At 54.7% G+C, this 15,041-nt stretch overlaps 1 protein-coding gene across 1 annotated transcript in view; it reads right to left on the reverse strand.

The window, feature by feature from the left end:
* Nucleotides 1-2,309: 2,309 nt before the first annotated feature.
* The window catches only part of TRABD2B (TraB domain containing 2B), a 227,875-nt gene continuing 215,143 nt past the window's right edge, over nt 2,310-15,041 (reverse strand). The window contains exon 7 of the mRNA XM_064372321.1: nt 2,310-7,863. Coding sequence (XP_064228391.1) covers nt 7,659-7,863 — 205 coding nt within the window. The 3' untranslated portion in view covers nt 2,310-7,658. The remainder of the gene's footprint in view (nt 7,864-15,041) is intronic.

The following is a 15,041-nucleotide window of genomic DNA, read 5'->3' on the forward strand; positions in this document are numbered from 1 at the left end:
CCCTCCTCGCTAGAGTCCAGCCGCTGCAGGACATTGTCCGATGGTTCCTCTGAAGGGCTAGGCTGTCGAACCCTAGATGTTCAGAGGTGGGACAGAAAGGCCTCAGAGAACGTTGAAGGATGGGGAGGGAGTGAGGACCTGCCGCCATGTGGAAAGCAGTGTGTCAGGAGCTCTGAGGGACCCCTTGCCCCTCCCTCAGCCACCCATTCCATCATGTCTGAGAAGCTGTTTCTGGGCCACAGCCTCTCCAGGGAGTAAGTGATCTGAGGACTACAGGCCCTGAGGAAGGACGAGACCTCATTCGCTCCCTGAACTTCCGGATGGGTGGATGACAGCAGCATCCTTCCTGTGTATGCGGGGCAGAGGGCACCAGGGTCACGGCCACAGGAGGAATCATCACACCATTAACGTCAACCCCTAAAGACCATCATGGGGGTGGTGGGGAGTGGGGCGGGGCTTCTCTGGATCTCTGACCAGAGTCAGGTGGGTGGGACAGAGGTCTGGCAGGCTTCTGGACATGGAAGAGGCTCATGGCGTTGGGCCTCAGTCGCGCCCTGACTTTGACTCCCGCCTATGAAATGGGGATGCTGGATGCCTTCCTTACCCACCTCACAGATCGCAGCCCACACCTGACATCATAGAATTGCTGGATGAAAGTGAGAAGAATGGGCTTGGAGCTGGACTACTTGGGTTCCCGACCTGGCTCCAGCATCTATAAGCTGTGTCAGCTTACTTAACCTCCCCCTGTGTCTCAGTGACTTCATCTGTAGAGGGGGGTAAGGAAGAGCAGCCGCGTGAGTGACATGATTTAATATTTAAAATGCCTGGAACATTGTCTGATGCCTCATAAATGCTCAACAAATGTGAGCTTCTGCTGGCACTGTTGTCAGCTCTGTGTGCAGGCAGGGCCGCTGCGTGGAGTCCATATTCTTCTTAGAAGGAACCAGGAGAACTTAGTAACCATGGGCAATAAATCACCTCTGGTAGAGGCTTCTGGGGCTTTTGAATAGAGTCCTCTTCCACTCTAACCTTCTCAGTGACCCGTTCCTCCTTCCCCCCAATTTCAGTGACTAAGTTTCTCCCAGGTGAAACTTGCTGCAGGAATACCTCGTGTGGATCCCAGTCAGCTGGCCCTGGACGGCATGATGTGCTGTGATAACACAGATATGACATGCTTGATCTGGAGTCTTCCCTTCTTTCTTTCCTCTCCATTTACTCCATCAATTTTCCACAAGTCCCCACTACATACAGTGTCTGTATGGCCTATATAAACCACTGTGCTGAGGCTGACTTCACAGAGAGGCAACCCATGGTCCTGGCACCAGGAAGCCAAGGGGCAGAGTGGGCACTGCAGATCATCTCGGCACAACCTTAGGTGCTGTGAGGAACAGCGAGCTGTGGGAACAGAGGGGAGGCATGGCTTGGGGAGCTGGGGAAGGCATTGTGCAGCAGATACCATCGGAGCTGGGTTGTGCAGGATGTGTAGGAGTTCAACAGAGCAACGGGCAAGGTGTAAAGAGGAAAGCCTGGCAGTGCTGTGGGAACAGCAAGTGCAGAGGCAGCAGGTGGTGAAGCAGGGGATGGAGCTGGAAAACGCCGAGGCTGCCAGTGACTCTGGAGTGTGAAGTGCTGGGGGGAGAATTGGCGAGACATGGCTTTCTTGTGGGAGGCATGGTTAGGGACCAGATCTTAGGAGGGCCTTGTGTGACCTTTGTCAATATCCAGGAGACACTGAAGGATTTTCAAAGCAGGGGAGATACGTGGTCACTTTTATTGGTTGACAGCGCTGTCTGGCTGCCGAGGGGAGAGTGGACTGGAGGAGGGCCTGGCTGCAGGTAGCAGGGGTCAGGTAAAGGTCTGGACCAAGGTCAGGACCAGGGCGGAGGTCCTGTCAGGTAAAGGTCAGGTAAAGGGCGGAGCAATGGGATAGGGGTGTGTGTAGGAAGAGCTGATTAGGAAGAATCAGCAGGTCTTGGTGAGTGAGAAAGGCAGAGAAAGGGAGGCCCCAAGCCTGGGCCCCAGGTGTGAGCTGTGTTTAAAGTCACTCAGCAGCTCCTTCTCCACATTGTTGGGCAGCTCAGTCTGGCTGGGGTGAGGGTATCTGGACCTCATTTGACATATGAGGCCTCTCCAGCCATCGGGTTCCTGCTCAAACCACCCTCCCAGAACCTGCCCGATTCTGTGCATGAAAACACGGCCCACTCCAACTCCTCTGCTCCACTGCAGGCCTCAGCCCTCACAGCAAAGGCAATTTTCCTGAACATTCCTTGGCAGGAAGAGAAGAGCTGTCACACAGAAACACTAAGCCATTGAATTCATAATATCTTTTATTAATATATTATGCTACAAAAATATTTTTGGCAAAATAACATTAATAGCATCTTTCTTTGTCTTCTATTATACTCTTAAAGAACTCTTCATGATAATTCACAGAGTGAGGGGCAGAGGTGATGAGAGAACATCACGAATACCTTTCAAATAGAAAATCCGCAGCCTGTGCCGCACAGTGAATCAAGTTGGGGACCGTCTGTGAGCTCGGTGGGGCTTAGGAACGGGGCTTCCTCTGTTCTGCGCTAGAGCTTCCTTTGGCTGAATCAGCCCCTGCCCACCCCAGCCACTGGGGACCCAAGATGTCTGAGAGCCCTTTGTCCCTGGCAGCTCACCGGAAACATCTTAGACTTGGGTCCCGTTCAAAGCCCACTTTCCCCACAGCAGGACTGGGATGAAGGCGGCCTTCGAGGCATGCTACTCCATCACCTTTCCCGCCTCCACATGCTTCCAATCCCACGGCAGCCTTTGGGTCCTGGGAAGAAAGCCAAGCACCTCACCTCCATAGAGGCCCAAGATGGTCCATGTGACCCTGCCCTCCAGCCCCAGAACCGCCCAGGCAGGAAACAAGGTCTTCATTTGACAGATGAGGAAGTGAAGGCTCAGAGAGGGACAGGGACTTGCCCAAGGTCACCCAGCAACGTGAAGGGGTAATCCAGATCATCTCTGGAAAGGAAGAAGGGATGAAAAGAGCTGATGCTCCCTGGAAAGGGCCAGGTAGGGGATCTGTCAGTTCTTGTGAATTCTTTCTTTCCTCCCCTAGCATCAGGGAGTGGGGCAGAGCAGCAAGGACCTCTGGGTTGGGCCGTGGGCCTGGGTTCCAGTCCAGCCCTCCCCTACCTTTCAGAAGTTCCCCTGCCCCAGGGCAGCACACAAGCCCAGCTGGGTTGTTGAAGGGGGTGCTGTGAGGGGTGGTGGTTGTGGGTGGAGTGGGGAGACTGGACTGGTTCCTGAACCTTACTGGTTTAGACAGCCAGCGGGGTGACTTTTTTTGGCTGCTCAGATGAATTTCTGGAAAAATAACAATGTTCACAGAACCTGAGCACTGCAGAGCCAGGGAGGACCCTCGGTGTCATCGACACCAGGCCCTCGCCAAGACGCCAGCTCTCCTACCACATCTTCAGCCAGTGGGCACACTGCCCCTGCTCAAACACCTCTCCTGATGGGAAACTCACCACCCTGGGGTCTCCGGGCCATCCCCGGACAGCTCTGGCTTAGTGGAAATTATTCCACTGGCGGAGCTAAGGTCTGCCTCTCGCCTTCTTTCCTGCCTTCATTCCTTTCTTCCTCCCCTTCTTTCTGCTTCCTTTCCCTCCTGTCTCTCTCTGCACATATGTTGAGCGCTACTTTTGTGTCAGATGAGGATACAAAAACAAATTCACCTGACCCCTGACATTAAGTTGCTCACAGTCCAAGAACGGAGCAGATACGTGACTAGACAGTCACAACACTGGGCAGTGAGTATTGTGATAGATGCTAAGAGAGCACAGAGGAATCAGAGGGGGCTTCCTGGAGGCGGTGCTATCTGTGTTGATCCTCAATAGATGAGCAGGTACAGGGGAGAGAAGGGAGTTTTCAAGGGTAGGGAGCAGGATGTGTGAAACAGCCTGTCGATTCTAGAGCTGACTGCACCTTGGGCTGGCCAGGCACAGGGTAAGAGACATGAGAGACGTGGCTGGCAAGGTCAGCAGGGTGGGGTCATGAAGGGTCTAGAATGTCAGGCTGAGGACTTTGGTTCTTATCTCATAGTCACTGAAAAACCACCAGTAGCCCCGTTCTGTTGTCTGTCACACAGGAGGCCATCACAGCTGCAATTCCCTGGGAGAACTTCTCTTGTCCTTCACGGCATTTTTAATAGACTTTCCTTTTGGTAGAAGGACCCTTCCTCCTCTTTGGGATCCATTGTGACAATGGCACTGGGCTGGAGATTAGGCAAGTGGGACAAGGGGCCTGAGTACCTAGGCTTGGCCCAGGGCTAGCTGATGCCAGGAAGTTGTAGATGGTGCAGTATTTAACATGAAGAAAATGTGTTTAGGGTCTTTCAATGCAAGGACACATTTGCTCATAGTCAGCACAAGGTTCCATGCATCCTGGATCCTGGGTCTTTGACTCTCAAGGCCGGAGTGGTCCTCAGCGGCCCTTTGCAGCTCCTCGGCAGCCTGATTCTTCTCCCTCCACTGTGGATGACGGAGCTCTCCCTGCCTTCGTCTGGCTGTTGGTGCATCAGACCCACCACGGGAGGAAGACCTGGGGACACGGCCATTCCGACATGCCCCAGAGAGCCCTTCGATGACATGGTCGCTTTCGTGAGGGATGGACCAGGCCACACTGGTGGCCCATCTTTAGCAGAGACCATTTACCTGCTGCGTCTCAGGCTTTCATCTTTCCTGCCTGCCTCACGGCCAAACATAAAAGTCTAAGAAGTGCACACAAGGTTCTCAGAGGAACAGGAGCATTTTATGAGGCTAGGCACAAAGAACATTTCTGGAAGAAATGTCAGTAAGTGGTGTATAGATTGTGCCAGAGGTGTGGGTGGCTGCTTATGGATGGTGGTTCTCTGGCCCAGGATGAGAGAAGTCAAGCGCCCCGGCCATGCGGATTCCTGCATATGTGCCTCCAGTCTTTTGTGTCATAAGTCAGCAAGCTGAGTTCCTTTCAGACCCTTGGCCAGCTGGTGGTCCTCAGGGATCAGTGAACTTTGGCACCACATGTCTGACCGCGTTGGCTTTTATCCTCCTGCAGGTACGTGTCTGCCCCATCAGTTAGTCCAGGTGACTTTCTTTAAACGCTTGAATTAGGGTAAGGGAGAGTTTAGGATCCCCTAATCTGCCCAGAGGAGGGATCTGGAAAAAGACTAGGGCTGAGTCTTCCTGAAGTCAAGGGCCAGGACAACATAACCTAGCACTGGGCTGCTTGTCCCATCTTGATAATGAGTTCCTCCGGGCCAGAGAGGGTGGTGAGATTCAGCTCCAATACAGAGCCTGGCATTGCGTGTGCTCAATAATTACATGCTGCATTAATTTACCTTCTTGGCCCTGTGCCTGGCACTGATCTGGGCACATGGTCAGGTGCCTGGACTGTTTACCCACATGCTTCATCTTTAATTAACCTCAAGCTCCATCTCAATACATCTCATGCCATACTCTGCCCCAAACAGAGAGGAATCTGGCCTGTGTGTTTCTAATTCCTTTACACTTATCTCATCCAAATAGTGCTCTGCACGATCCGTTTGATGTCCAACTTCTGAGTCTGCTTTATAAGTCACTGAGCCCCTTCCCGCTCAGAAATAGGAAGTCACATTTTTGCCAAGGATAAACCAACTCCAGTCTGGACTGAGGTCAAGTTCAGTTTAGAGCATGGTGCCCACGGGGCTGGCTGAGCACTCTGAGGCAGAGCTCCAATCTTCTGCCAGGTCTCAAGCTTAAACACGTTCAACAGGGCTGAGCCATAAAGAATTCAATGGCCTGCCAAGATGCCCGTGGGACTCCTGACCATCTCATGAGCTGCCCAGAATTATGCCATCTCAGAAGGCAGACAGCTGCCAAGCTGGGCAGCATGGCACTACTGGGGCCAGTCAGCTGCCATCAAGCCTGCCAGGGAAACCCAGGAAGCAGTAAAGCTGGGCACACTGGGCTGGGAGTCAGCAGGCCCACCCGGCTGTGCAGTCTTGGAGAAGTGTCTCCCCTCTGTGGGCCTTATTATTCCTCCTGCTTTTACTATTTTCCATCAGGTGAAGGGGACTTTCTGCTCTCAGGTTCCAGGACTCTGTAATTACTGAGGCACCAGCCCCGAGGGGTTTCAGGCCTGGGAGTCAGCCCACCTGGGTCCTCTGTCTCCTCAACCACCACCTTGAGGAGCAGAGGGCCTAGGTAAGTCTCTCAGAGCCCCCGTCGCCTGCCTCCCCACCTGGCTGCTGTGCCTCCCCAGGTGCCCTACAGCTGTGCCCCCCTCCCAGCCTTTGATTTGGCAGGAAAGCTTCTCATGGGCTCTGAGATCTGGCAAGTCAGGACATGTGATACACGGCACACGCTGTTGCCAGAGCCCTTTGGCCAGGGGGACCAACATAAGCAGCTGGCCAAAAGGTCTCTTGCTACAGTGAAAGCTTGTGCTGGCCTCAATTTGGGCGAGATCTGCCTCCCTTGGAGCTTCCCTGGCAGAGAGGACGTGGCAGAACACGGAGCAGGAGGCAGGAATCATGTTGCATCACACTGATCTGGGGCCACATGCTGGCTGGGGGATCTTCAGCCAGTCCCTTCACCTCTTTGGGGGACTCAGTTTCCTCATCTGTGAGATGGGGTAGTCGCATCTCATAGAACTAGTGTGAGGATCAGTGAAGCAAGTGTGCAAAGTGCTTGGCACACTGCAGTCTTTGGACAAATGACAGCTCTCATTTCTATGATCATGATGTGACGCCTAAGCCCCTGTCTCTAAAACTGCCCTCCTGTGCCCACTCCAGTCCCTCAGTCCAGCTCACTCCATTTAGCCAGGACTTCAACAGTCTCTCCTTTAACCCACGCTGGATTCATGACACCAGAACAGAGAGGTCTGGATTCATGTCCTCGCTCTCCCGCTTGCCGTGTGACCTTGGGCTATCCACCTGGCTCTCTTTGGATCTCAGTGTATTCGTCTGTTCTGTGGGGTGGGGACTGCTTTCCTCAGCACCAGCATCCCACACCCCACCCCACCCCAGCGCTTTGGCCGAAAACACTTACCGAGAGCTCTGGAGGGCCAGTTCACAGACACTCAGGGGGTTCAAAATAGCAGCATTCTCTCTTAAATGAGCTTCCCAGGCCGCGGGTGCACTCAGGGGAGGGGAGGATGGTCAACGTTCACACCTCTGGCTCCCAAATCCAGCTTCACAAAAGCTAAACCTGTCTGCCTGCCCCTCCCACTGGGGGCCACTGGGGGCCCCACAGTGGGAGAAGCCAAGCCCAGACCCAGGAGGCTTCGGTGATCCAGGGGCAAGCCAGTTCAGAGCCACAGTCCACAGGAGATCACAGATGTCCTGGGATCCCCTCCCGGGCCTGCACTAGGGCTAGGGGGTTATAACATAGGCCACATGAAAATAGTTTTATCGGTAGAATAAATACATTTTTCTTTTTTAATATGGACACGTATTTTACAAAAGAGCCCCATAGCACTATGGGAAATTAAGATCCTTCCTCAAAAAAGAAGATGTAACTCGGGTACAGTAAAGCTCTAGTGTCTAGCCAATCCCATCTGGACTGCCCTCGAGGTGTTGGGCACACCGGAGGTGGTGGCAGGAGTGGTGGGGTGTGGCTGCAGACCCCTGTGTCATTTCTCTGGCTTCTCCACTTGGGTGGCTGAGGTCAGGAGGGTCCAAGGCTGAGCAGCAGGAAGCGGGCAGCTATGGTGGTGGTGACGGCGGGGAGGAGGCCCAGGGTGGGTGCCGAGCTGCTGGCGGGCCCTGGTGGGTCCTGCTGTTGTAGCTGGTCTGAGAGCTGGAAGGGGGGCTTGGCGGTCCCGGAGCTGTGGGTGGGCTGCAGGGGCAGCGGGGGCAGTGAGGCAGTGGTGCTGGAAAGGAGGAAGCACATGGCAGAGTGACCGTCGGCAGCCTCGTCCTGGGCGGAAGCCTTGGGGCTCAGATCTGACTTTTTCAGGTCTATTTTGCCTCATACAATGGAGAAGGGAACAAGGATCTCAAGCAGGCTAATCAGGCAGCCCAGAGCCACACAACCAGCCTGGCTGAGGTCCAGAGTCCACACTGATCCCCTGTGCCAGGGTCTGGGGGACAGACCAGGCCCTGGCAGCCACAGGCCTCAGATGATGTCACTACTGGAGAAAGTGGATCCAAGGCAGAAAGAATAGTGTTTTGGGAAGATACATCTGGGATCCCATGGGGTCGTCAGGCATCAAGGTACACAGATGCCCTGCCCGTTGGCTGCTCTCCCCTTGCAGACCACCAAGACACGCAGAAAACAAGACAAGCAGCCGCGCCACGATCCCTGCCCTCATCATCATAACTACTGCTTGTTGAGCATCCATCATGAGCTCAGCACTTTACAAGCAGTATTTCTGGTCCTCACGAGCCTTCAAAATGGGTCTTGTTGCTCCCTTTCCACGAATGAGAAAACTGAGGCTCAGAGAGGCTACATGGTGGCCGGGGAGGCTACCTAGTGGCCAGATCCCAGAGGAAAGCGGGAGCGGTATGCCAGGAGGCAGAGCCCCAGGTCTGCCTTACTTTGCACAGCTGCAGGATGTGTTTAGTGAAAGGTGCAGTCCTTCATGAATTTACAAAAACAGAATCCAGTTTCGGAGACAACAGGTGACATTCGTGGCTCAAGAAAGCCTATGTAACAGACAGAGAGACTGAAGGAAAATCAGTGCAGAAGCCACCTGGCAGGCTGACCTGAGCCCAGCACGTGGTGGCCTTGGGAAGCTGGAGGGAGAGGGTGGGGCTGGGGGGACTCAGGGCCGGGTTACCAGCTCAGGTCCCGGACAGAGACACATAGGAAATGGACGGGCAGAGAGAGACAGAGGCTACCACAGGCACTGAGGAGGGAGTGGACAGCTACAGAGGCCTAGCAGAGAGGCCACAGGTCAGGAGTCTGACAGGACACCTGTGGATGAGGGACAGGCCTGGGATAGAGAAACAGGCTGGGACCAGAAGCAAGGGCCACGCCGACCCTCAGGAACCCTAGGCAGGCAGGAGGCAGATGGAGATGCAGATGCAGACGGAGGAACCCACAAGCTCTGTCACACAGAGGGGTGCACTGGGGGCAGTGGGTACATGAAAGGAAGGCCAGGAGGACCTCTCAGAAGAGGGGAGGCCACAGCCAGGAAGGCAGGGCGAATTTAGTTCGAGCATGGGGGACGGCACTCCTGGCCCGTGGGAAAAGTACGTACGGAGTCCTGCCCCTGCGCCGGCTCTGTGTGAAGCACTCTGACCACTCCTTAACCTTTAGACAGTGGGAGGCAGGGATGACTGTTGTCTGCGTTGTACTTAGGAAGAAACCGAGGCATGAAGGGGTTAAGTGACTTTCCTCTAGGACACAAAAAAGGGCCAGGATCTGAACTGGGCACACAGTAGGTGCTCACTAGCAGACGGGTGGGCAGGAAGTTTGTCACTCCCTTTGGGCTGGCCAGCCTAGAGGGTAGGCTGTAGAAACGGGACAGGGCAGGCTACGTGGGGTCTGCAGCGTGAGTGCCTCCTTGCCACGCTTCCCACTGCTTGCCCCTCCCCGACAGGCTGCCCTGGGTCACTCCGGTTGCATTTCCTCGGGCTGGGTGGTGAGGTCCTAACAGCTGGCCATAATCACAGTGGTGAGAGCCTGCAGTCATCACCACCAGAGCTCAATCCAGGCCACCGTCCCGGCCAGACACTTCTCACACAGCCCTGGCTCAGCCTCAGCCAGGCCGGGTGGGCAGGGGAGGGAGCCCGGGGCCACCAAGCACACCCTTGACTCCATATGGGCTCTCGGCTCTGGAGCAGGCATCCAAATGGCCTCTGGGCACCCTGTCCTGGCTTGCTGTACATCATTAAAGAGAGGGCCCCGTCCCTCTCTCCCTCTCTTCGGGTGATGCTCTGGCCTTCAGCACCCACTGCAGCTTGCATAATGAGGCTGGCTACATTCAGCATCATTATTAATATTTTTGTGTCTGTGACTCTCCTGATAATAACATCTTCCACTTATGGAGCACTTACAGTATACTGGCAGACACTGCTTGGTGCTATATGTGTGTTATATTACGATTATTCCCCTTTCTAAGGTGTGGAAACTGAGCTTGAAGGACTTCAGATTTCTTGCAAGATATGATGTGTCATGATCTTCTGTCTTAAGAGAGACTCCGAGGAGCTATCAGGAAGGGAGGGAGCAAACTCTTGTTCCACCTAGAGGAGGCAGTGATGGCATTTGTGAATAGAGTATGTGTGTGTGTGTGGAACGGGGGTGGGGGAGGGCCAGGTGGCTTCCAATGCCCCTTACTCACTCAAGAGTTGAGCATGTCGTGCTTCCCGCTCCGTGCCAGCCTGATCTGGCCTGACTGCCCACCCCTTTCATGGTTCTCTCAACACACACCAGCCTCTCCATCACACCTACAGTCTTGCTGCCATCTTCCTACTCACCTTTGAAGGCCAAACTCCATGCCCTTCTGCTGGAGGCCTTCTTTGATCTGCCCTCCATCCCTCAATGCCAGCTGGGGCAGTTAAGGCTTCCCCCAAACCTTGTACAGTTCTCATTGACCTCTCTGTGTTGTAGGTCTCCATTTATTGCACGTGGTTTGCATGGGCTTCTCTATGTAATGTGCTTCAAACAGCGCCTGGCACACAGGAAGTGCCAGATGAGGCTGGCTACATTCAGCATCATTTTTAATATTTTTGTGTCTGTGTCTCTCCTGATAATAACACCTTCCACTTACAGAGCACTTACAGTATACTGGCAGACACTGCTTGGTGCTATACGTGTGTTATATTACGATTATTCCCCTTTCTAAGGTGTGGAAACTGAGCTTGAAGGACTTCAGATTTCTTGCAAGAGACAGGATGTGCACAGGGCAGCGTCTCCCCAGCCTGATTCGTCCCTGACTGAATGGATGAGCGTGCCCCTGACGGAGAGCCCGTGAGTGAAGCGTGGCTGCTTCTGGCTGAGATCTCTCAAACCTGCAGGAGGAGGCTTGCCAGGTGGGGAGACTGAGGCCTCATGTGGCCTGAGCCCCTGGAGGGGATCAGTGCCTGTGCCGGGCAGAGATCATCACCTCAGCCCCTTTTCTCCCTTTCTTTTCTAATGAAAACAAAAAACAGAAATAAAAAAAAGAAACCCTCACACAAAACACATAAAAATGTCCTCCTAGCCGCTGCCCCATCATTTCAGCCTGAGCGGCTGTTGGCTTGGAGGCTGGATTCAGGAGAACAGGCTGGTGTGCCCCTGGAGGTGCCCGGAGCTGGGCCCCCACCGTCAGAAGGCAAGACCAAGTAGGAGTTATGAATACTCTGTCTCACAAGGTGCCCAAAGGCATTTTCTTTCACACTTTGAAAACCAAAGATGAAAACTCCCTCTTGGAACCTGAACAGGCTTTTTATTGCTTGGAAGGAGTCCCGGAGAAATGGGGTAGGACTGATGTGGGGTGGAGGACAAGCCCCTCCAAATGCCCCCGGCCCACCTCCTGGGCCTGACTGCTCACGAAGCTCAGCTCCCCAGTCCAGATCCCCAACCCCTCCTATGCTCACACTGGGGGAAACTGTCTCATGGCAAAGTGGCCTCACAGCCAAACCAAACACTGCAAATGTTCCCAGGCTCCGCAGATGGCTGGCACCAAGAGGCCGGGTCTGTTCTCAGTCCACAGGGACCCCAAAGTAGGGAAGAGGCCCTCCGCCCGGGCAGAAGGCAGAAGCCTGGCTCTCGCCTGTAGTACGTTCCTGGCTTGCTGTTGACTTTGGACAAGTGCTGTCCTCTAGACCTTGGTTTCCCCATCAACATGATGAACAGGAACAGACCCATGAACTTGAAAATGTTTCCCAGCAGCAGAAGCCAGAGTGAGATCTTAGGTAGAAGCCCAAGGCAGAGATCACAAGCCCAAGGCAGAAAGCAAGGCTGTGTGTGTCTGAGACACTGTCAGTTGTCTGCCCGTGAGGCCCCTCTGAGGGGCTCCCTGGAGCAGGGGCATGTCTTGGCACTAGAGGGTCTCTGAGAGCCATCCCAGGCTAGGTTCTGGGTATCCGCAGCCTTCTTGCCAGTACAAGGGGCTGATGGGCTGTGCCCTGAATGACCTCCTTAGAGAGCTTCAAGGAGATACAGAGGGCCTGGGTGGTAGGTGGCCCTCTGCCTGGGGATAGAGACCTCAATGTGATCACTTACAGGAGACCCTGCTGTGATGCCAGTCTGAGGCCCAGCCTCTCTGGGCCAAGCAGGTCGGATGGGAGGTCTAAGGCAACTGGTTTGCCTGCAGCTCTGGACAGCCAGGGCTTTGCAATAGCTAGGGCTCCTCCTGCCTCCACACTTGTGTCCACATGGTCCTCTGTGCTGGGAATGCCTTCGCGCTTCACGCAGCCTCACTGCGCCATTACTGACTGATCCCGTCTTGAGCACAGGGCAGACGGGCATGTTTTCTAATAGCTTCATAGCAGACCATAGCTGGAAGGGCCTGTCTGTCCCTGAGATGGGAAACTGGGCCCAGAGAGGAAGTGGGACTCACCAAGGTCACTCAGGAGAGCCGAGGCAGGGTCTCTGGACTGTGGCACTGCACCAGGAGCCATCTCTCTCCCTAGCCATGACCTGAGACTCTTCCTGTTCTTGTCCCTCACTAGCTCTAAATGCAGTATGTGCCCCACATGTTCCTGTTAAACCAGGGGACGTTCACAGCACCCACCCAATGGGTCATTTAAGGATTCAGTCTGAAGCCCTTCCTGCTAGGGTCGGGGGCTGGGTCATCTCAGACCAGAGACTCTGAAAGTCACAGGTGTCAACACGAGCTGCGGCTGTTACTGAGTGTTACTGGTGGTCCGATGCCAGCTTAAAGCTTACGAGCATCATCTCACGTAATCTCGAAGCCTCAGAGCAAGTAAAAGGGGGAAGTGGATTTGAACCCCATTCTGACTGAATTTATCTGTTTTTATTCATTGGATGATCCTGCTTCCCATTTCTCATTGGGCATCTCCTATCTCTAATCTGATGGGGTCCTGGCCTCACCTGGAGACTCTGCCTATCTGTGTTATGGGGAACTGGAGCTGGAGAATCTGGGGACAGGAGGGAGACACTGTGTGTCTTCCCCTCTTTGAGGGCTCGAGCCATCTGCTCAAACCTCAGGGGAAGTCAATGACCCTGGGGCATGTGTGTCCTGCACCCCCTCCCCCTGCACAGTGGAACCCACCAAGGCTCTGCATCGGTCTCGTCACCCACTTCTGTGCCCTGCTTTGGGCCATGCCTGGCACTGGGAAGACACTCTCTTCCCTACATCTGGCCACTATGCCTTGCCCGAAGACTTCCGATCTAGATGGCTCAGACACTCCCATCCCTATTTATGCAACTCACCCTCATATCCCACGTCAGCTGTGGACCTGGAGAATAAGAGCTGGCATGGCCTCCAAAGACCCCTCAAGGCCCTAACTGCACAAAAGGAGAAACTGAAGGAGTGCCACGGGTCCCACACTGCACAGCAATGACCTCTGCCCTGTTTTAGAGCACCCTGGTTACAGCCCTGCCCTTCCCCCAAGCCTTGCTCTCAGAGGCAGGGGTTCCCCAAGAATGTTCTGCCACTGCACAGCCATCTGCGGACACACGCTTCGTCCGCCCTTTCCGCGGGTCCCTATAAACCATCCTGCCATGGGCTACTGCTTCTCTAAACTTCCTCCAGTGTGTGTTTACATCTCGGGTAATGAGGGGCAAGGGGGACGCCAGCCCGTTCCAGGGGGTATCCGGGACAGGCACTCGCAGGCGCATCCCTGGCTCACTCCCTCCTCACATTCGCTCCCAGCCCAACCCAGATCTGATCTTCGGGGCCCACCAGCCACCAAGAGCCTGAGTGAGGACTCGCAGTCTGTGCTGTTTTTTCAGGACAGGGGCACCCAGCGGTACTGCGGGGAGGAAGGGAGGGCTCAGCTGGGCCGGGGAAGGGGAAAGGGCAACCACATGGTGCCGGGTGATGACAGCGACCCTTAGCGTCAGGCAGGTCTGCTCGACTCTCTGCCTGGCAAGTTATCTAAGCTGCTGAGTCTGTTTCCTCCGGTGTGAAACAGGCCTACCTTCCACAATTCTTGACAGAAAACGGGACAGAAGGGAGGCAGGTATCTGCCACAGCAGGGGAGCTTGGCAATATTCACTGGCACCCCACTCCAAGCAGAGAGAGGAGCAGGACAAAGATGTGGAGGGGGGACAGGGCACCTCGGGTGGCACGCACCCTGGTGAGGACAGGGCCGGCAGACCCCGAGGAAGCAGGGTGGTGGCTGAGGAAGAAAGAAGGTGAAGACCCTACATCTGGGCTGAGCAGCAGCATGGCAGGGGCACTGTAGGACCCCAGGCCGAGGAGCAGCCATGCTGGATGGCTGGACTTGGGGCCAGGATGACAGGTGCAAGACAGGCCGGGAGAGGTGATGGGGAGGAGGCGATGGCTCCAATGGGCTTGTAGGAGGAGAAAAATGAGAAATGGGAATAAAATCTCCCCCAAAAACGGTTTTGTTAGAAGGACTACCAAGGGGCCCCGGTCACCCCCAGAGAGCTCTCATCTGCTCCTCTCAGGAACTTGGAAACCTGTGCACTGCAGGAGGGTGGGGTGAGTCCCCTGGGAACAATGGAGGCTGTGCCCTGCACCGGGGCCTCTCAGGGAGCTCAGGGCCTGCTCCCCTAGAAGCAGCAAGAAGTTTCAACAAACAGGCTGCCGGGCGGTGGTGGAAACTTTCTTCTCCAACTCAACCAGATGGAAGCAAGTTAGCCAACCACAATTTACCTGTGGGGATAGAGAAGGGGCTCCCTTCTAGCCAAAGAAAAGCTGTTTTCTTCTCCTGAAATCAGGCTCTGTGTTTCAGAGCTGTGTGTTGTGAGAAGGAAGCCGTTTGGAGTCATTTGCTGAAATTTGCCTTTCAGACTTGGTTAGGGGCTGGAGGTCCATTGCTGGAGCTGACAGCCCAGCTTCCTGTCACCCCATGGGCTGGTCCCACCACTGGTCAGGTCTCCTGATCACCCTGGTGTGTTGATCAGGGCTCTGAGTGACCAGCCTAATTGGAACTCTTAATGGGCTGCCAGATCCTTCACTTGCCTCAA

Source organism: Aotus nancymaae, unplaced genomic scaffold (genome assembly GCF_030222135.1).
Source record: "Aotus nancymaae isolate 86718 unplaced genomic scaffold, 86718_ANA_hifiasm-v0.15.2.pri h1tg000007l, whole genome shotgun sequence".
Classification (NCBI taxonomy): domain Eukaryota; kingdom Metazoa; phylum Chordata; class Mammalia; order Primates; family Aotidae; genus Aotus; species Aotus nancymaae.